The 22,772-nt window shown below is 35.3% G+C and overlaps 1 protein-coding gene and 1 long non-coding RNA gene across 5 annotated transcripts in view; one reads left to right on the top strand and one right to left on the bottom strand.

The window, feature by feature from the left end:
* The window catches only part of TRDN (triadin), a 386,702-nt gene that overhangs the window by 199,880 nt on the left and 164,050 nt on the right, over positions 1–22,772 (bottom strand). For both annotated transcript variants that reach the window (XM_021088731.1, XM_021088725.1), the window contains exons 11-12: positions 10,501–10,560; positions 9,640–9,699 (exon numbers count right to left, since the gene is read on the bottom strand). In XM_021088731.1, coding sequence (XP_020944390.1) covers positions 9,640–9,699; positions 10,501–10,560 — 120 coding nt within the window. The remainder of the gene's footprint in view (positions 1–9,639; positions 9,700–10,500; positions 10,561–22,772) is intronic.
* Positions 11,081–22,772, top strand: part of LOC110260190 — a 56,237-nt gene continuing 44,545 nt past the window's right edge. The window contains exon 1 of one of the 3 annotated variants that reach the window (XR_002343037.1): positions 11,081–11,343. This is a non-coding gene — a long non-coding RNA (uncharacterized LOC110260190). The remainder of the gene's footprint in view (positions 11,344–22,772) is intronic. The other 2 variants (XR_002343038.1, XR_002343036.1) reach the window with 2 other exon arrangements.

The following is a 22,772-nucleotide window of genomic DNA, read 5'->3' as shown; positions in this document are numbered from 1 at the left end:
TACAAACTTACCTTTGTCATTCAGTGAGTATCAAGGACGTTTAGACATATTTTCTGAGACTGAACCTTTCGATTCAGAAAGTATTTACTATTGGAATTTTAGTTTTATCACACCAGCCTCCTAATCTTATATTTTATATCTTGCAAATGTATACCTTCTCCTATAAAGTAATCTAGATGAATTCCTCTTTATAACTTGAAAATACTAACTTTTTACTGTTGGAGTACCTGTGGTATTATCTTGGAAAAAAGCAGATTATTTTCTCACCCATGATCTCATCAAACAATGAATTCTAAATTATCTATCACTTATATTTCCACTTATACCCCATCCTCATAAGTATCAATCTCTCACATTCTATTCATGTTTATCAAGCACTAAATTCACCTCCCAAAGCAAAACTAAACAAAACCAAAAAAGACTTGTTACTCCTTACATAGCCACATACACACCAAAAAAAGCAAATCCATAAATCTAGCTGCTGGCCTACACCACAGCCACAGCAATGCCAGATCCAAGCCGCATCCGTGACCTACACCATAACTCACAGCAAGTCCAGGGATTAAACCTGTGTCCTCATGGATACTAGTTGGGTTTGCTATCACTAAGCCATAATCGAACTCCATAATAGCTTATTTCTTGATTTATCACAAAGATTGAATGAACAGTATATACAAAACACCTAAAATAGTCCCTGGTACAAAATTTGGATGATACACCATATATGTCTGAAACAACACACGCAGAAGGAAACCTGACATTGTTTTCATCACAGCTGTTCCCACCTAGGCTTCCCCATTTCAGGAAATGACACCATCTTTTCAATGTTGTACCTCTTCTCTTTTCTCCTTCCAACTCATTATCTACATGAAAATATATCTGTATTAAACACATATCAAAATATTTTCTCCTCTGCTCATATCCTTCAAGAGTTACCCATTATATTTTTAATAAATTCAAACACATACACATGTCCCTGCATATCTGACTCCTTGTATGTCCTCTCATGTAAATCACAAATACACACACACACACACCCACACACACACACCCCATATTCATACATCACTCAGAGAAGATGTACTCATCAATGGCTGGATCCTTTCAATACATCAGATTCCAATGTAAATGTCTTTGAGAGAGGGCTGCTATTCTATCCATATAGCTCCTTGCCCCCATGTTCTCTGTCATTGCCCCAAATTAGTTTCTTCCAGGTCCCTTACCCCATAATGTACTTATTGACATTATGTGTCCTTATTCACTGTGTGCCTCCCTTATCAAATTTTAAGCTCCATCAGGCCAGGGCTTATGTCTGTTTATCCCCCTTTAGGTGTACTTAGCCCCTTGTGTAATGCTTGGTATATAATAGGCATTTAGTGACCATTTCCTGCAGGAATGCATGCAAGAATAAATGAATGAGTGAATTCATCTTTTTCTAGCTGCTTATTTCAGAAAAGCTAGTCTGGTTTTTCAAGATCCTTCTTATAATTTATACTTTTATTCAGATAATTCTTGGGAAAAAATTATATATTTAGGCAAGCAAAAACAAAGACTACCTTTGTGTGTCTCATGAGCACTCTGTGAATTTCCAAATTTTATCACACTGCTTGATTGAGCCATCTTTTTCAGCTTTTAGGGGGACTCAGAGGTTTAAACACTATAAAATTAAGGCCTACAAATCCATCTCTGATACAATTTTTAAAATTTTTTATCATGATTGATTTATAATGTTCTATCAATTTCTGCTGTACAGCAAAGTGACTCAGGCATACATATATATATACAGTCTTTTTTTCTCACATTATCCTCCATCATGTTCCATCACAAATGATTAGATATGTAGTTCCCTGTGCTATACAGCAAGATCTCACTGCCCATCCACTACAAATGCAAGAGTGTTCATATACTGACCCCAGACTCCCAATCCATCCCACCCCTCCCCCTCACCCCAGCAAACATGAGTCTGTCCTCCATGTCCATGATCTTCTCTGTTTTGTGAACAGATCATGTGTGCCATATTTTAGACTCCACATATAAGTGGTATCATATTGTGCCTTTCTCTTTCTCACTTACTTCACTCAGTATGAGAGTCCCTAATTTAATCCATGTTTCTGCAAATGGCATTTTGTCCTTTTTATGTCTGAGTAGTATTCCATTGTACATATGTACCACACCTTCCTAATCCATTCATCTGTCAGTGGGCATTTAAGTTATGTACACATCTTGGCTATTGTGAATAATGCTATGATGAACATATAGGTGTATGTATCTTTTTCAATGAAATTTTTGTCTGGATATATGCCCAGGAGTGGGAATGCTGGGTCATATGGAATTCTATATTTAGTTTTCTGAGGTATTTCTATACTGTTTTCCACAGTGGTTGTGCCAATTTACATTCCCACCAACAGTGTTGGAGGGTTCTCTTTTCTCCACATCCTCTCCAGCATTTGTTATTTGTTGACTTGTTAATGATGGCCACTCTAACTGGTGTGAGGAAGTACCTCATTGTAGTTTTGATTTGCATTTCTCTAATAATTAGTGACTTTGAGCATTTTTTCATGTGACTGCTGGCCATCTGTGTCTTCTTTGGTGAAATGTCTATTCAGATCTTCTGCATACTTTTCAATTGGGTTGTTTTTTTGTTGTTGTTGAGTTGTATGAGTTGTTTGATTATTTTGGAAATTAAACCTTTGTCAGTTGAGTCATTTGCAAAAATTTTCTCCCATTCTGTGGGCTGTCTTTTCATTTTTTTAAATGGTTTCCATTGCTATGCAGAAGTTTTTGAGTTTAATTAGGTCTCATTGTTTTATTGGTGTCTTTATTGTCTTTTCTTTATTCTAGGAGGTGGATCAAACAAGATGTTGCTGTGATTTATGTCAAAGAGTATTCCGTCTATGTTCTCCTCTAGGAGTTTTATAGGCCTTACATTTAGGTCTATAATCCATTTTGAGTTCATTTTTGTGTAGGGTGTTAGACAATGTTCTCATTCTCTTACATGCAGTTGTCCAGTTTCCCTAGCACCATTTATTAAAGAGACTATCTTTCCCTCTACTATATATTCTTGCCTCCTTTGTCATATGTTAATTGACTTTAGGCATTTGGGTTTATTTCTGGGCTATCTACCCTGTTCCACTGATCTATATTTCTGTTTGTGTGCCAGTACCACACTGTTTTGATGACTGTAACTTTGTAGCAGAGTCTGAGGTCAGGGAGCCTGATTCCTCCAGTTCCGTTTTTTCTTCTCAATATTGCTTTGTCTATTCAAGGTCTTTTACATTTCCACACAAATTTTAAAATATTTTGTTCTAGTTCTGTAAAGAATGTCATTGGTAATTTGATAGGAATTGCATTGAATCTGTAGATAGCCTTAGGTGGTATTATCATTTTGACTATATTGATTCTTCCAATCTAAGAGCATGGAATATTTTTCCATCTGTTTAATTTTAAGTAAATAACAATAAATACATACTTATCCATAATTACACTGAATATAAATGGATTAAATGCTTCCACTAAAAGTAAAAGACTAGCTGAATGGATTCAAAAGCAAGACCCATGTATAAGCTGTCTACAGGAGACCCACTTCTGATCTAAGGACACATACAGACTTAAAGTGAGGGGATGGAATAAAATATTACATGCAAATGGAAATTATAGGAAAGCAGGAGTAGTAATACTCCCATCAGACAAAATAGAATTTAAAATAAAGAAGGTCACAAGATACAAAGAAGGACATTATGTAATGATCAAAGGAGCAATACAAGAATAAGAAATAACAATTTTAAATATATATGAACCCAACATGGGAGCAGCCCAAAATATAAGTCAACTACTAACACCACAAAAGGGGAAATAGACAATAACATAGTAATAGTGGTGGACTTTAACACCCTACTTACAGCAATGGACAGATTGTCCAGATAAAAGGTCAGCAAGGAAACACAGGCCTTAAATGATAGGCCAAATAGTCTTAACTGATATCTATAGAACTTTTCACCCCAAAGTAGCAGAATATACTTTCTTCTCAAGTTCACACAGAACATTCTCCAGGATAGATCACATCTTGGGCCACAGATCAAGCCTTGATAAATTTTTAAAAATTGATGTTATTTCCAGCATTTTCTTTGATCACAATGCTAAGAGACTAGAAATAAATTACAAGAAAAAACAGCAAATAACACAAACTCTTGGAAACTAAACAATATGCTACTAAACAGCCAATGGATAGCTGAAGAAATCAAAGAAGAAGTTAAAAGATACCTAGAGACAAACGACAATGAAGATACAACAATCCAAAACCTATGGGACACAGCAAAAGCAGTTCTGAGAGGGAAGTTTACAGCAATACATCCTTATCTCAGGAAAGAAGAAAAAAGGCAAATAAACAACCTAACCTTACACCTTGAACTTCTAGAGAAAGAAGAACAGAGAAAGCCCAAAATTAGAAGAAAAGAAATCATAAAGATTAGAGTAAAAATTAATAACATAGAGACAAAAAAATTGAGAAGATCAATGAAACCAAAGATTAGTTCTTTGAAAAGATCCACAAAACTGATAAGCTGTTGTCCAGACTCATCAAGAAAAAAAGGGAGAGGGTTCAAATCAATAAAATTATAAATGAAAAAGAAGTTACAACCGACACTGCAGAAATACAAAGGATCATGAGATACTACTATAGATAACTGTATGCCAATAAAATGAAAAACCTAGAAATAATGAACAGATTTTTATAGAGGTACAACCTACCATGACTGAATAAGGAAGAAATAGAAAATATGAATAGAGCAGCCACAAGAACTGAAATTGAAAATGTGATTAAAAACTTCCAAAAAACAAAAGTCCAGGACCTGATGGCTTCACATCTGAGTTCTACCAAACATTCAGAGAAGAGTTAACACCTCTTCTTCTGAATTTTTTTCAGAAAATTGCAGAGGAAGGAACATTCCCAAGCTCATTCTATGAAGTCGCCATTACCCTGATACCAAAACCAGACAGATACCACAAAAAAAAGGAAACTACAGGCCAGTATCACTGATGAACACAGATGCAAAAATCCTCTACAAAATATAAGCAAACCACATACAAATATACATTAAAAGGATCATACACCATGATCAAGTACGATTTATCCCAGGGATGCAAGGATTCTTCAATATCCGTAAATCAATCAATGTGGTACACCACATCAACAAGCTGAAAAGCAGATGCAGAAAAATCTTTTCACAAAATTCAACACCCATTCCTGAAAAAAAACCTCTCCAGAGAGTGGGCATAGAGGGGAAATACCTCAATATAATAAAAGCCATTTATGATAAATCCACAACTAACATCATTCCCAATGAAGAAAAATTAAAAGCATTTCCACTAAGATCAGGAACAAGACAAGGATGTCCTCTTTCACTAATGCTATTCAATATAGTCTTGGAAGTCCTACCCATGGCAATCAGAGAAGAAAAAGAAATAAAAGGAATCAAAACTGGAAAGTAAGAAGTAAAACTATCATTGTTTGCAGATGACATGATTCTATACCTAGAAAATCCTAAAGACGCTACCAGAAAACTGTTAGAGCTAATCAATGAATTTGGTAAAGTTGCAGGCTACAAAATTAATACACAGAAATCAACTGCATTTCTTTATACTAATAATGAAAGATTAGAAAGAGAAATTAGGGAAACAACCTCATTTACCACTGCATCAAAAAGAATAAAATACCTAGGAATAAACCTACCTAAAGAGACAGAAGAGCTGTACTCTGAAAACTATGACACTGATGAAAAAAAAATCAAACACACAAATAGATGGGAAAGTATACCATGCTCTTACATGAATATTATCTTCTAAAATATCTCTGAAAGTATCTTTATTATAGATTCCTTGGATAGCCTTTTTCAATTTCCACTCTACCCTCCCTCCAGCTGGAAAAACTGAATGTCAAAGATCTGTCTTCTAGATTCCCGTGCAGCATATTTGATTCCATCATTTAGATGTTCCTACAGGAGATTAAAAAAAAGAAATGCTTTGGCAAACAAGGTCACTTTGATGTGAGTGAGTTTCTGAGGATACCTTAACACTTCTAGTATCTAGTCTATGGGTACAAAGAGACAGCTTTGAAGAAGAGAGTAGTTTCCTGACCAAGAGGTAGACAGTCCCTGATGTTCAATAATCCAATATTGATCTCTTGATATCAATTCTTCCAGTACTTCTAACAACTGTGTGTGCATCCAGTTCCCTATACAGAAGCCCTTCTGCTTATATTAACTAGAGTGGTTTGTACAACTAGCACTGAAGTCTCATACAAAACATAAGAAGATGTTTTTAAAAGATTTTTATTTCCTTTCCTGTTTGCTTTTGTTCGTAGTATTTCTTCAGGATGAAACACACCTCACAACATTCTAAAATTATTCTGGTGATTTTTCTTTTTTTCATTTCACTTGATGTTTTGCTTTTGCTTTTGCTTTTTTTTTTTTTTCCTTTTTTGGCTGCCATGCAGCATACAGTTCCCGGGCCAAGGATCAGATCCGAGCCATAGTTGCGATCTATGCCATAGTTGTGACCTATGCCATTGTGGCAACACCAAATCCTTAACCCACTGTGCTAGGCCCATTATTGAACATACAGCTCAGTGCTCCAGAGACACTGCTGACCCTGTTTCACCACAGCAGGAACTCCTTGATGTTTTTTAAATGACATAGGTGCTTTTTGTTTTTTTCACCATGGACAATTTCAAATATATACAAACAAAAAATTATTATGATGAATCCCAATGCACCAGTTACCCAATGTCAACCACTAGTAATTCATGGACTGACAATTTTATATCCTATAAAACCCTACCCACATTTTCCCTAACAGATCATTAAAGAGTGTGATTTATCAGTTTCATGCAGAGGCAGCTCATTTATCTAACAATAGAATTTAAGCCTTAAGTTCATTTGCCTCTATATAATATAAAATACAGATGTAATAAAATAAAATAACAATATAACATATAAATATACTATATATTATACAATCATAAATAATATAAAAGCTAACATAAGTATAATGAAATACCATGACAAAACCTATATATTACGTAAGTACAGAGGCATATTTTATGCCTTGTAAATTTGCTACTATTTGTGACTAGAGTAGTGATCTTAGATGTTTTACCATATTCCTCTAACTATTTTAGGGAGAAGTAGCATGTGTCATCATTCTTCAAGTTCAGGTTATGCTCAATTTCTCTTATCTCTAGACAATTTTACTATTTTCACAATGTTCCAAACTGGCTGTTTTTAAAAGCATGTTGCTCTTACATAAATATATAGTTGGAGAATTATTAAACTCTAAAAAGAAACATGAGTTAGAAACCAACACTAACTAGATCTTTGTCTCTCTCACACACACATACTATTTTGAGTATTCGGAAGTTAAGAGTTTACAAACAAATAATTTATGCATATTTTAATCAGGAGTTTGAATTGATCTGGGAGAGCCAATGGTATTTTGTGTAATTAAAAGTAAAAGTGACAAATAAACCAACTGAAAACTGGTTCCGAGAAGGACAAACCTGTTTTCTAACCATTGCTGAGCAGCCCTTCTCAGATGGGTGCTGTGCAGTCACCTGGCTCCATCTCTGCTTCATTGGATAGGTGCTGGCCTTGCAGGAAGGGATACTGACATCATCAGTTCTCTTGCCAGGACTGCACAAACTCACTTTGACAGGACTGCTAGGCTAATAACACAGGTCACCCAGTAGCGGAGAAGTGTCAGATTTTCCCATCATTCACTGAACACAGAAGTGTGGTGCCATTCCTCTCAAAAACAAAATCCAAATCAAAACAACCACCACGCACACACCATTGAGCTTTGCCAAAAACATTTTCACACCTATGATCAATACTTTGATGATTACAATTTAAAACTTTCCTCTGCAAATACTTCATGGCCCAGGAAGAAGAACCTTGCCTCTCTTTAGCACTCAATCACCTAGCTGTCACAGATACACTGACCCAGGCTACCAGTTTCTCAGTATCACCATATGGTCAAAATTGTGTTTTCCCTTTCTTATGATACATATTTCACCAGGATAATAAAGAATGTTTTAAATAAAACAGTAAGTGAACATTCAATAGTGAAATAAACAGTAATAATAATTCAAATGCAAAGTAATTGGCGATCAAGTCCCAAACTCAGAGAATACATGGCTCTCTCTTTCAGGACATTTTATGAGCCATGCAACCATGCAACCAACTACTATTATTTTACAATATTTCTACCCAATTATAGCATGATGTAGGGATTTCCTATAATTCCTATTTGCTACTTACTAAGAAGAGTCAATGTCCAGTTTGCCATCCTGTGATCTCCTTTTTTCAGGGTCCTTCATTATTACATTTTTTTCCAACCTACGCAGTTACTGAGAGCATCCAGCCCAGTCTATTCATCCCACACCATGTCCCACCTTAAAGCTCTCTCTTCAACTTCACCTTCATCTAAGCTTACACTGACTACCTTCTACACCATGGTTTTCAGCTTATTATCACACAGGGAAGATCTGGAAATCTCATTTGCTTTAAGTGCTAATAGATGAGAGGAATTCCTTTGTTACCTATGAACAGAGGCCCTAGGATATTTGCATTTTAATAGAGGACAATTCTTTCATAAATCAAAGGAATGGGAATATCTCTAATGGTGGAATTTCAAGCATCACTGACACTAGTGGTGGAAATATTTGGAGTGAAAACACGTATCACCAAACCATACACTTCAACTATCTTTTTCTCCTAGACTTAAGCTTAACTTGAATAAAAGCCAATATTCATTTCTGAACAAAAACAACAGCAGAACTAAATTAAAACAAACAAAAACTAAGCTGTTGAATAACACTATTCTTAATAGTGCATTATAATCTTTGCTTTCTTTGCTTTTTTGCAAAGTGAATTTATTATACTATGTAGCATTTCTCAATTTCATTATGTCTTGAACAAGAAGGGCTTGAAGTTCACATCAGCTTCACTAAACTTAGGCATCTTCCTGACCTTAGGCTCCCTCCCAACCTCCCTTTTCTTAAACCACTTTCTTTAGAAAACATGTAATTATAAATTATTTCTCTGTTCTTTCAAGATATAAATCTTCTTAAAGACCTCTTTCCAGTTTTACAGCCCATTAGGGCTTTTCTCCAAGACCTGTGAGCCATCCCTTTGAAATGGTAGCATCAAGAAAAATGGTACCTCTATCTCCCAGTTTCTCTGGGAAGGTAGGAACCTAACTCCCTTCGGTGCCTTGCTCCAAGTTGTAAATGTACTCCTGACATGAAAGATAAGAGAAAATTTACTCTTCAATGAGTAAGGCCAACCAGCAAATTCAGATGGCCCACAATCCTCCCACACCTTTCTGGCTCTTAAAAACTCTCCTGCTTTTTGTTTCAGCGAAACTGAGTTCAGAATGAATTCTGGTCGGTTTCCTTATTGCAACAGCCTTGAATAAAGTCTTCCTTGCCTTTTTAACTTGGTCCAGTGCAATTTTTGCTTTGACAGCCTGTACATGGACAGATTTAAGTATCAACATTCAATTTGTTTACACTGCCCCAAGATTCTTTCATTAAATAAACATCCTTAACATAATTTAACTAAGGAAGCAAAGAAAGTACATTACCTTTTTTTTTCACATCCGTGGCTATTTCCTTCTCCGTTTTCTTTTTGGCGTCTTCTTTTTCTAGCAGTAAAATGAGAAAATTATAAGCATCTATATAATTATAATTATCTTATATTTCAGGGCACAAATGACTGCCATTAACATCCAATTCATCTTGTATAGAATGATTCTAAATCAGAGCTGTGGTCAGCAAAATATGAGTGAACTGGTACCTTTGTAACAGAATAATGGTTTTGTTGTGTTTTCCCTTCAGGAAAGGAGGAAATTTTTTTTGCCAAGGTCAAAAAAATATCTCTCGTAACAATGTGAACATTAGATGGCATTGTTAATCATGGTATAATTATAATTCAATAGTTTCTCTAAAGGACATTGACAGGAATATATCGAATGTTCCCCTAGGCTATCAGACCACTCAGAAATCTCTTGGGCTCACTTAGGACTTCAGATGAGATATTTGACAACAAACAAACATCCAAAAAGTACAAAATATAGCAAATGAACTAATTTCTTTCCCATACATTCAGTAATTTTCTCTTTTATCAACAATTTTACTAAACTAGATTAATTGGATAGTAATCATCATATTCATGTATGTAATCATGTTCAGTAATGAAGAGAATTGAGCACCAGTCAGAAGAAAAAAAAAAAATAAGCAGTAACAAATTTTAAAAAGTATTTAGGCTTGAATTGTTTTTTAAAAAATGTATCAATTTCTACTCTGGAATATTTATAAATCTCAACTGTTTGTTAATAATAATGACAATAATATTAAGAGAATTCTCAACTAGAAAACAATAGCTTTACCAGTAACATTACAAATGGATACTAACTCATTTATGTGTTAGTTTTTAAATTCCTAACCTTTCTTTTTTGCTTCAGGAGTCACTTTCTTCTCAGCTTTCTTCTTTTCTCCTTCTTTTTCTAGAAAAGAAATTTAAAATATTTCCTTTAGTAAAACTTAGTACAAAAGGAAAACTAAGTTTTGAATGAACAATTACTGTTAAGTCAATTCTGCTTCCACATAGTTCTGTGACTGTGAGCAAGTGATTTAATATCACTAAACCTTATTTTCCTCGTTTGTAAAATGACAGTAATTCCTTCAAAGTTAGACAACGTTTACAAAGCATTCTGCCCAATGCCTGGATCAGAGTAAGTGCACACAATTGTGAGCTTCTGACAGTATTTACAAATAGTTAATAAGATAATTTGAGCTTTCTGATCCAAATAATTGTTTGTCTAGTGCCAAATGTAAGCTATTAGTATAGGAAATTAATATCTAACTTCTGAGGCACAATACTGCAGGTAAACTAAAAGAATTAATTTTTGTTTTACTTTCATATGTTCAGTCTCATTAGAAATAATACATTAGGCAATTACTATTTTGATTTAACTGTTTTTCAAATCTGCCTCTTGTCAACAGACATTTGGAGTCTGGTGACATTTGTCTGGCACTGTGTTAGGGACATAACTTCCACTGCCCTTTCTGAGTGGTTGGATCAACCAGCGTGCTCAGACTATCTTTGCACCCAGAGGTTACAGTAAGTCTGGATGACACATAGAACAGTTTGTGGTGCCTCTAGAGTTCCTTATGGAAGACTTTTATTTCAGAGATCTGAGAAAGCCTTGGTCTGAGGGGAAGAAGGAATCACAAATGCTGCCCAGCTATAGCCATGTAACAATCTGACATCCCTGGACATTCTTCTGGTAAGTGTTCTTATTTCAAGTAACAAAGTCATGGAGAAATACACAGTTGTCGAAATGGAGTTTCAGTACTTTTAGGTTTGAGGAAGCTATAAGTACATATAATGTTGGAAAGCAATTGATTTTGATCTTCAATTAATAGTAACATTTACTTTATATTTGAAATACATTTCTCTTTGTCATTTGTCTCTTCATCTCAAGTAGAGATGCCAGGCATTCAAAAATGTTCACTATCCAGAACCATCAGGAGGTTGTTACTATGCTAAAGAAATTCAATGCGTACTGCTAGTGTGAATGCTTAAGCTGCCTACTAATGACTGCATCTTATTAAATACAGGAATTAATTCATTCCCTTAGGTATAGAGATTTTTTACCTACAAGATCAAAAGACAACACTTTCTTTCAGTGTTAGAAGTATAATTTATAAAGAACATCTTTTCAGGACTGCTAGAAATGAGTTAGTGTCATGGGGAGAAATATATTCACACTCTGTCGAAATGTGTCTACAATGTACCATTACAGTTCTTCCAATCAGAAGGAGAAAGTCAAGAAGTCAGATTTTGATAGTTTTAGAGGTAGAAATAAACCAACTGAATTCTACTTTGCCTTTTCCTAAAAGTCTATACATATTAAATATGCAAATCACATTTAAAATTCTGAATAAAGATACTTCTGATTTAAGTATCATCACTTTTAGCTTCTCTAGGATAAATTTTATGGAGCAGGGAATTTTCCATTTTATCTAAATAATCCATATGCTGGACAATTGACTTGGCATTTGCTAAAGATGGCCATCTGATGCCATGTGCCAGAAAAGCAGTTAATTAAAATGCCAATTACTTGTAAATATTTCTCTTTCTTTTTTTTTTTTTTTTTTTCTTTTTGCCTTTTCTAGGGCCACACCCATGGCAATATGGAGGTTCCCAGGCTAGAGGTCTAACCGGAGCTGTAGCCGCTGGCCTATGCCAGAGCCACAGCAACGTGGGATCTGAGCTGCATCTGCGACCTATACCACAGCTCACGGCAAAACCAGATCCTTAACCCACTGAGCAAGACCAGGGATTGAACCTGCAACTTCATGGTTCCTAGTCGGATTCGTTAGCCACTGAGCCACGATGGGAACTCTGACTTGTAAATATTTCTTAGCCTATATCAAAAATCAATGCCATATCATGATGAGATCACAACTTAGTATCAGTATCTTTAAGTTTCATAATGTAGCTGAATAAATATTTCATTTAAATGTTCATGAAGATTAGTTTATTTTATATTAAACTTCAGAATGAAAGCAGGTATTTGAGGCCATAAGATGGGAAACATTCTTTTTTTTTTTTTTTTTTAAAAAGAGAACTGTCTTGTGTAATAAATTCTACCCTTTATATTAATATAGCTGGAATTTTATTGTGGTGATACAGTATTCCCTCCTTAGTTCAGATTGATTAATGCTTCCATTATACACTGTGCTGTGATTATGGCCATACACTGAAAGAGTCATGAATAAGAACAGAAATCCACAAAAAGCAGGTATAAATAATGTACTTTAATAACATTTTTATGAATTAGACCTTTAAACTGTCATTATGGGACTTACTTTATTCATGGTTAATTCATTTAAAACATCAACTTAGGAAGATTCCTGCATTTCTTCAGGCACCACTGTCTCTATTCCATAGGTGATTTGGCAGCAGTGAAATTAGGTTTTTCATTTATAAAAGGCAAAACAATTTAATTATATCCTATTGGATATACAATAACCCACGTTTCTTACATGAAATCTCTCCTTCCCTTGACTTCTTTCTCCTTCAACAGGAGAAGCAGCACTCTTCCCTGTTCACCTAACTATGCACCCACACATTCAATTTCCTCTTCATCCTCTCCTCCATTTGTTTGCTGTTTTGTTAGTAACTAGAGAAGAGTTAGGACACTTCACTGGTTTTCGGAGGGTTTGCAATTAAGTGTGTCATAGAATGTAAACTTATCAATATGGCCTTTCTCAGAGAAAGTGTCCTAAGCCCAGAAATGATGGCTCTATCTGGCAGGGATCACAGCAAAGGCTGGCTGGGAGAGAAATCCTCTTCACAATGAGCAGCTCTGAGCCACAAATATGTTATTAGCTTCTGCATAAATTAACATCAGATGAAAGAAAAATTAAATGACTTACTTTTTACTTTCTAAGCCCTTACAATGGGCTTTTCTCTTGCTCTAAAATGTTTTTATGCCATCTCAAAGCCAGAGAATGCACAATAGCTAATTATAATTGTAAAGCTTTTTAAGATGCCTGTTCCTAGCAAAGCCCACAAACAAATGCAAATGATTCATTTTCATCTTATGTTTTGTTCCTCCCCTTTTTGCCTTTCTAGTGTAGAGATTATCTAAATTTTACATGTCAGATGGATGCTTTTCTTCTAATTCTCTATGGCCAGGATTGATGCGTTCTTGGTTGTAGCCAAGTAAATAAGGATGTGTTTCTTTCATAACAATGCATTCCAACACACCTCATCACTGTCACCTTGTTCCTTTGGAGCAACAGAGGCTGGCCTGGAACTCCAGTGACAGTATGATCATGGAAAATTTCACATAAACAGATAAGTTCAATTACTCCAGTGACCATTAGAATGCTCCACTGCTATCTACAGAGAGGAATGAGGCAAGAGAGAAAGCATGGGTGCTAGCATGCGTGACCTTGCTCTGAATTCTTGTCCCTGACTCCTGGTTGTATGGCACTGGCAATGTGCTGTGAAACACTGAATTTCACTTTCCTCATCTGAAAAAAATGGAACTAGTAAAATCTTTTTTGCTGGTTTATTGTGATGAATGATGAAACTGAACTAAAGTGCCTGGACCAGAGTGGATTTTAGCTATTACTATATTTTAGAAACTATAAAAAGCTGACCATATATAATCTTCAGCAATTTTTCTAAGTGTGACATATATTGGAATATTTGAGTAAATGCACATTAATTCTTATTTTTCTCTACTGAGGGAGGCTGGATCAGGAATATTTTATATGTGAAACTTTAGGGAAAAAATACTCAAGTAGAAATTAATATGTTATGAAGGGGCATTATGCTAGAATAAAAAAGTGGATTCTGGCTTCGGTTTTGCTATAATTAGTAGTTTCTGCCTGATGCAACTATAAGTGAATCTCATGTCTTCAACCATAAGGGCCAGGGGAATGAGAGTGTATTTAAATCACTCTTCACCTGTTTATTCCTTCATTCCTCAAATGAAGTACACATCATCTTGCATTTATTTCCTAATTTTGCTGGGAACATTTAACTTAAAAAGCTTTAAATTTATAAATAGCTCTTGTAAGTTGTCTGTTTTTGCTATGACTTAAAAATTGTTATTTATTTATTTTAATGTTTAATACTAAAGAAAAGTCCATATTTAAGTCTTAAAATGAATGTTTATATGCATATGTATTCATGTATATATGAATACATATATATGTGTGTATATAATCTCAGATGATAATAAGAGTCAGCAAAAATAAAGCTTGGTGCTTCGTATAGAGGATTAGAGGATTGGAGGATGGGAAGTGGCTTTTTTTTTTTTTAAGATGGATTTAGAGGTAAGCCTTTTTGAAGGAGTAACATTGGAAAAGATTCTTGAAAAAAAGTAGAAGACCTTTAGATTATGGGGGAGAAGAAGTCTCTTGCCTGGAAAAATATATGCCAAGACCTTGAAATAGGAGCATTCTAGCTATGATCAAAGAAGTATATGGAGACTAGAATGGCTAAAAGGTAGGATGCCAGAGGAGAGTGGCAAGAGATGTGGCCAGAGATGAAGCAGGGGTGGATCATGGTATGAATTTTCCATTTTACTGTGAGTAACTAGGAGGCTACTGAAAGGTTTCAAGAAGAGAAATTATATGATGATCAGTTCTGTTTCAAGAGGAACTTTAGCTGTTGCTGGGTGGTTGGTGTCAAGAGCCCCAGTGGATTATGGGATCATATTTCTTTTTTTTTTTTTTTTTTTTTGCTATTTATTGGGCCGCTCCCGCGGCATATGGAGATTCCCAGGTTAGGGGGTCGAATTGGAGCTGTAGCCACTGGCCTACGCCAGAACCACAGCAACGCGGGATCCGAGCCACGTCTAACCTACACCACAGCTCACAGCAACGCCGGATCTTTAACTCACTGAGCAAGGGCAGGGACCGAACCTACAACCTCATGGTTCCTAGTCGGATTCCTTAACCACTGAGCCACGACGGGAACTCCTGGGATCATATTTCAATGAAGATGACTAAGGAAGTAAAAGGATTCACTACAGAGATTCTTCTTCCTTTTTTCCTTTTTTCCCCCAAAATTTCCTCTAAATGTTATTTGGAGCTCTTGAAGGAATGTAACATTATGGAAAGATGGTAGGAGTATCTCACTTTACATTGCAATTAGGATGTTATGACAGCAAAGCTCTTTAAATTAAGAACTTCAGGGAATTCCTGTTGTGGCTCAGCAGGTTATGAATCCGACTAGTATCCATGAGGACATGGGTTAGATCCCTGGCCTTGCTCAGTGGGTTAAGAATCCCGTGTTTCCATGAGCTGCCTGCAGCGTAGGTTACAGACATGGTTTGGATCTGGTGTTGCTGTGGCTGTGGTTTAGGCTGGCTGCTGTCGCTCCAATGCGACCCCTAGCCTGGGAACCTTCATATGCCATGGGTGCAGCCATAAAATACATATATATATATATATATATATTAATATATATATTAAGAACTTCATTTGAGTTGTCTAGCATAACTAAACTGGTTTTTTGGAAGCTGAATCCACTGTCTTTGCCTTGACGTTTTCTTTAGCGAATGCTGAATTATTCCTAGAAACCAGCTCATCTCATTATCAGCTACTAACAATGCACAATTCACAACCAGCAAGCAATTCTGAAGCATCTTTCAGTGACTACCCAGAGACTTCTACATCAACCATTTATTCACTTAATCAACAAATGTTTATTTAACATTATGTCAAGCCCTTTGCCAGGGTTTAGTTTTAAATGATCCCTTGCAGGAATTTCAGTTGTGAGAGAAAGAAGAGATAGAATTTACAATTATAATAGGGACTTAGGGGCATTAAGAGAGGAGTCTAAGGGAGGCAGCAGAGGCCCAAACCCAAGAGCAGGAAGGGAAAGTGTGAAAGATGCTCCTGGGGAAAATAGCAGATGAATTCTGAACTGAGTATGGCAAGTGTTACTATCAACTCCAACTGAACAAAATGAGTTGCCTGAGTACCTGCTGTCCTGCAGATAACGGCTGACACCTCTTGGTGATATAATACCACCCACAAAGTAAATGTCCCAAAGGATTCCTGGTCAAATCAATGTAAATTCAAACTTTCTCAAGATATCATGCTATGGACAGTTCTTTAAGCTTCAAAAACGATTGTGGAGAGGGGATCTCAATAATTATTTTATATGGTCAGAACAAGGTCAAAAATATGTATCTAGTTTTAGTTGAAACACAAAGGTGATAGCAAATTATACTGTAATAGAATGCTATAATAGGATACGGCACATGACCTTACATACATTAGCATATTCTTAAATCTCAGATAAAAGTCTACACATCTGCTAACAGTTGAGAAATGGGCCCAGGAAAGATGACTAACTCTCTCAACTTCACAGATCACATAAGTGACAGAACAAGGATTTAAAACTAAGGATCGCTGCAAACTCTGTTTTTTCTGCTGCATAATATGGAAATTAAAGCTTGAAGTAGAGACGTTTTCTATCAAAAACTTATAAACAAACCGAATTATGGACAGAAAAGAAGTGCTAACTTCTACCTCATCTTTGTGAAACTTGTCTTTCAGCTCTCTCACAGCCAAAGTTCTCTGACACATAATTTTTTTTTTTCTGTTTCTGAATTTAGTATGCAGAAGGGAATGTAAAGAGAAAGATTATTCGATACATTTCAAATTACAAAAGACATTTCTTATGTTAATTAAAGTGCATATTTAAATGGAAAAGGTAGATTTTGCCCAAACCTTTCAAAAATGATAAAATCTTTTAAGATAAGTGATTGCATTACTTTGGAATGGAGTACCTTTGTACCGATTAAAGATTAAAGTTGCCACATCTGTTCTTTTTTTCACTCTGGTATTTATTTTTCCTCTCAATGCTTTTACATTTCAGAAAGCAAATACTCAATTAAATTTTATTTGACTTTAACTCAAGGGGGAAGCTCTCCATCCACATCTGGACAGGTCCAGGTTGTTTAGCTGCACTTTTTTTGTTGTTCTCTTTGGATTCTTTCCTTCCTTCCTTTCTCTCTTTCTTTCCTTACTTTCTCTTCTTTTCTTTCTTTCTTTCTTTTTTTTTTTTTTTTTGTGCTATAGCCATTTACAGGTTTTCTAAAAACTTTTTTAACCCTTTTGAAATTTGTTTTTATGCAAAATCATTGCTTGCTCAAGATCTTGTATTATAAACTTTTCTAATGCATCTTTCTATAAGGGTAAAGAAGATATAAATATAAGATTCTTTTCTAATATCTGTTCATTTTCAAAATCCTATGATTTACATATGATTACTTTTTCCATATTTTTATCTATATGCTTTTTCTATATTTGTCTGTAGTTGGAAATGAGTAGCAAAAGCACTGTTTCATATAAAATGTCAGGAATGCCTAGAAACAGAATATTGAGCTTTTCCTGTTGTGAATAAATTATTCCTATTTATAAAAAAAAGTTTTTTGTCATTCAAAAGCAAAATATACATTATTATAAAGTGTCACTTCAAAGATACTGCTATTTTTGTAACAGGTCCTTGAGAATTTAGGGTGTGACCTACTAAATAGATTAGAAAGGCTCAATAGGTATTTTTAAATATAATTTGACTTTGAAATTACCAAAAGTTATTGGTATATTAGATAAATTTATGTCTGATTCTTTTTTTTCTTTCATATGTCTGCTTCTTAATTGAAGACTTTCAATTTTTAAAAATATGCCTAATGGCTATTTATAAAGGAAGTAAGTACCCATTCAAAGAGTACAACTTTTCTATAGTTGCAATTGTTTTAATATATTGAATTCAGGTTTGTTTCAAGTGATGAACTACATAAACTTCATCACTTTTCCTAAATTATACTAAACCAGTAACAAAACTTTTGTCCTCTTCCTAATATAAGGTATATTCTAATAGATTAAACATTTTTTACACAAACTCCTCACATAGTTGAAGCATCCCTCACCATTTATTATGTGAACAACTGCCAAGACTCCTGACTCTATTTGGGTAAAATGGACCTGGCTTTAAAGATGTAGCCACTTTCTCATCAGTTCCAGAGAGGATGAAAAATTTCATTTGGAATTCTAATAAGTTTATATAAAGAAAGGAACATTTAGGTCAAGTTGACAAAAATACCAAATAAATGTTTTATAAAGAAAAGCTGGTAGTTGTAAACTAGAGCTTTGGAGGGACCTAGTTCTTTCTTATAAAATGCTTTATGAGAAACATTTGCTGGCACAAGATGATTCCAATTAGAATTTCATAATAAGAAAGCTATTAAAAATCACATTCACTCTTATTCAAAAAGCTTCTCATCCCTAACTTTCTCTTTGGTCAAAAAAGAGAAAGGAAAAAAGAAAACCAATTCTTGATATGAGCATAAAAGTTATGAAAGATCTCTGAGGCAGGAAGCTGGCCCTGATCAATGGAAAGATCCTTAATCTTCCCTGATTCTTGGGTGTCACTCCTTGATCTCCACAATAAAACCTTTTTGCTACTGAACAGTAAAATCAGAGACACCCCTTGCTATACTGTCAGGTATACAGGGGAAGAAAAACAAAACTTCTTTCACACAAACTCTCAGGGGCTGATCAGGGAAACTTAACAATATTCTTTAGAAGTTAATTGAGGGGGTGGAGGTGAGGAGCTGTGAATACATATGTTAGTATGTATATCCCCATCGCACATGTAATAATTTTTAAAAAATCTCTTGCAAACCATTGAAAGGTGAAGGTCAAATACAGTCTGCAGTTAATAGTGTTGTACCAAAGTTAATTTCTTAGTCTTGAAAGGTGAACCATGGTTATATAAAATGTTAACCTCAAAGGAAGTTTACTGAAGAGTGTATATTATCTTTACTACTCTTCTGTAAATCTAAAATCACTTGAAAATAGAAATTTAAAAACAACAACAGCAAAATACAGAAAATTTTTAGGATTCTGAGAGAGGATTCATTTTTCTCTAAGTACTGGTTAGCCCCTGTGTAACACAAGGAAATTAACTAAATGTGTAGAGAGGGAAAATGAATGAAATAAAAGCCTCAGGCACGATAAAAGATGGAGCAGGCTTTTGAGATCATTTATTTCTAAAATATAACTTTATAGACGAGGAACCTAAGTCTTAGAGATTTTAAGAAAGCAATATGAACCCAATGCTAGGGTTAAGCTTATGACTTCAGCCTCTGCATCTCTCTCATTTGTGATTTCCAAACTCCTATCTTCAGTAGTCTGATAGAAATGACCACTTGTGTGAAGCCCATTCAACATGCTGCCAGACATGAGGCAGAGTCTCTATTGTCGCTCCAGATCTAATCTCTACCATGATCTTTTTGGAATGTATTAACCAAGGCCCTTGCCCTCTGGATTCAGGTTAGTGTGGCCTATAGGGAAAATATCAAGATGACAGAACAGGGGGAAAAAAGAGAGAGATAGGCATTTATTCTCCAACTACCCCTCTGGCTCACTGAAAATGTTACATACATCATTTTACAGAGTGTTGATGTTGTGTTCTTGTGCTGAAGGACATTGCTCTGATTGGGCATCTCTCTCTTAGAGTTACCAGGTTTTGGGGTTTATGGACCACTCCATTCCTTTGCATCTTCTGGCCTGGGGCTGATAATGGCTTCCTGCTTTGGCTAGCCTTGGGGCACTTCTCAGTAACTTTGCACCAACCTTTATAAAATACTACCTTCATTAAATACTCTTAATCACCCATTTTTAATGTGCCAAGGACCCTGATACACTCAGCAAGTCTGAAACTAAACTCATCATGATGTCCCCAAACCCATTCTTATTCTTAAGGCTATTCATTTACCCAGATCAGATAAGACTTTAGCAATTATGCTCAGCCCTAACTTTTAATTGCTAGTCTAAGATAATGGAAATAGACTGATCTTAAGCCGGAGACTCTGAGATTCCAATTCCAATTATATCACTGTTAGGGCTGTATTATCTTAGGCAATTTACTTGATTCCTCTGATCTTCTCTGTAAAATGATATAAATCATATCCACTGCTTAGAACTGTTTTGAGGGTTAAATGTGATTGTTTAAAAGAAAAGTAGCATAATTTTTCCCCATGAGCAAGAGCCTCCTAAATTAGTCTTATCTCCAAACTCTCAAGCCCCACCCCTTACTACCCTCCCTTTGTATAGCTGACACAGTGATTTAAAATGCAAATCTAATCATGCTACTCCCCTGCTCAGTTGTTTTAGTAAGCTCATGCTGTCTGTGAGAAGATCTAAAGGTTTCAGTTGTGTACAAAATTCTTTAGACTATGACCTGAGTCTTATATTAAGAAATTATATAGAGTTTCACCTTTACTCACTGTCATTAATGCATTTACCATATTATATTGGTATATAGATAACAATAAAAAAAACCTACCATAAAAATTAGTAGTTTACTGCACATACAAGAGGAACTTCCTGATTAAAAAAATGATAATGATAACAATAGTAACTAATGGCTGAGCACCTAATTATGCTAGAAAATATGCTAAGCTGCTATATACATTTTTTCATTCAGTCCTCCTAGCAACTTTCTAAGTAAAATAGGTACTAAAAGTATTATGGTGTATATATATTATCAAAATGTATAACTAAAGAACAATCCCATTAAAAATTGCCCAAGGATATGCATTTATTTCACCTAAAAACAAAGAAAATATTATATTGCCCCCAAGTTCAATAAGATTTATTGTGCCATAGAGTTAATGGAATAAGAACCTGGGCCAAATTTCTATTTTATTATTTTATGCTTCTCAGGATATATCTCAATGAAGAGCTAAGGTGATAAAGTTCTCTGTTTAATAGAATTATAAATAAAACATTACTAGCTCCTGTAGAACACTGTCCTCGAATGCATCCTATGGTAAGAAATTATCTTATAATACGTTTCCTCTATTGCTCCTTTCTCCTCTATACAAATCCTACCAACTTACTCTTTATGGTCCAATGCAAGTGTTGTGATTTCACTGCATAGCCCTGCCTCACTCATTTCTCATTTTCTTCTTAACTTTTACACCCTTTATGATGTGTACAACTCACCTTTGAACTTTAGAAAATAATGCTTTATAGTATTACCCATTGCATAGGGACATGCCTGGCTGCCCCAACAAGTTCAACATCTCTATCTAGGTCATGGCCATACTTTAACATATCCATGGTAGCTATTTAACCACTGTGCCAAGCCACGGAGCCTTCACTCTTGCTCTTAAGGCAGCTTACTACCAACCTACCAACCTGAAAAAAAATAAGCTTGAAATCCTGGAGGTGAAAGCAGAAACAGTTCCTGAGACCATTTAAGTTCAGTCCCCATAGTTGACAGGTGAAGAAATGGAGGGCCTAAAAAGTCAATTGATTTGTCAAAGATAATACAACAGATAAGTGTCAAAGCTGCAACTGGAAGCTGAAACTTTAGTCTTATCTCTAGAGTTCTCTTGCCCCCATTTGGGTGATGGCATTTATATTATTATTCACAAATACAATACTAAGTTAATACCAGTTATGTTTATTCAAGAAGATGATAGGGTATACAGTATTCATTCACCTTACTTTATTTGGCTCCATTAATGCAAACTATGTTTTTGTAATGGAATCTTAAAAATAATTTAAGAATAAGATACATACCTAATAAAATATCACAAAACATCTTCCTTTCACATCTTTGCCACAATAGATGAGTCGTGGCCATTTTACATTAAATTCTTCAAGGATCAATGACAACATAAACTATGTTGTTTGACAGTATGTGTGGGGATGGGTTTGCGTGAATGGGGGAAAGAAAATTCTTTTTTCAGCATTATTGATTAAAGAATAACAGAAGCAGGAGTTTCTGTTTTGGCTCAGCAGGTTAAGGATTCTGCATTGCCGTGAGCTGTAGTGTTCATCACAGACATGGTTGGGATCTGGTGTTGCTGTGGCTGTGCCATAGGTTGGCAGCTGCAGCTCCAATTTGACCCCTAGCCTGGAAATGTCCATATGCCATGGCTGCAGTCCTAAAAAAAAAAAAAAAAAAAAAAAAAAAAGAACAACAGGATCATACCTGGTAATTTTACTTATGCAAAGATTTTATGAAGCAACTTTTTTTGTTTTGGTCTTTTTAGGGCCACACCAGTGGCATATGGAAGTCCTCAGGCTAGGGGTTGAATTGGAGCTGAAGTTGCTGGCCTACACCACAGCCACAGGAACCCCAGATCCAAGCCTTATCTGG

The sequence above is a fragment of the Sus scrofa genome, chromosome 1, assembly GCF_000003025.6.
Source record: "Sus scrofa isolate TJ Tabasco breed Duroc chromosome 1, Sscrofa11.1, whole genome shotgun sequence".
In the NCBI taxonomy this organism is placed as follows: domain Eukaryota; kingdom Metazoa; phylum Chordata; class Mammalia; order Artiodactyla; family Suidae; genus Sus; species Sus scrofa.
This window is presented reverse-complemented; position numbering and strand designations above follow the sequence as displayed.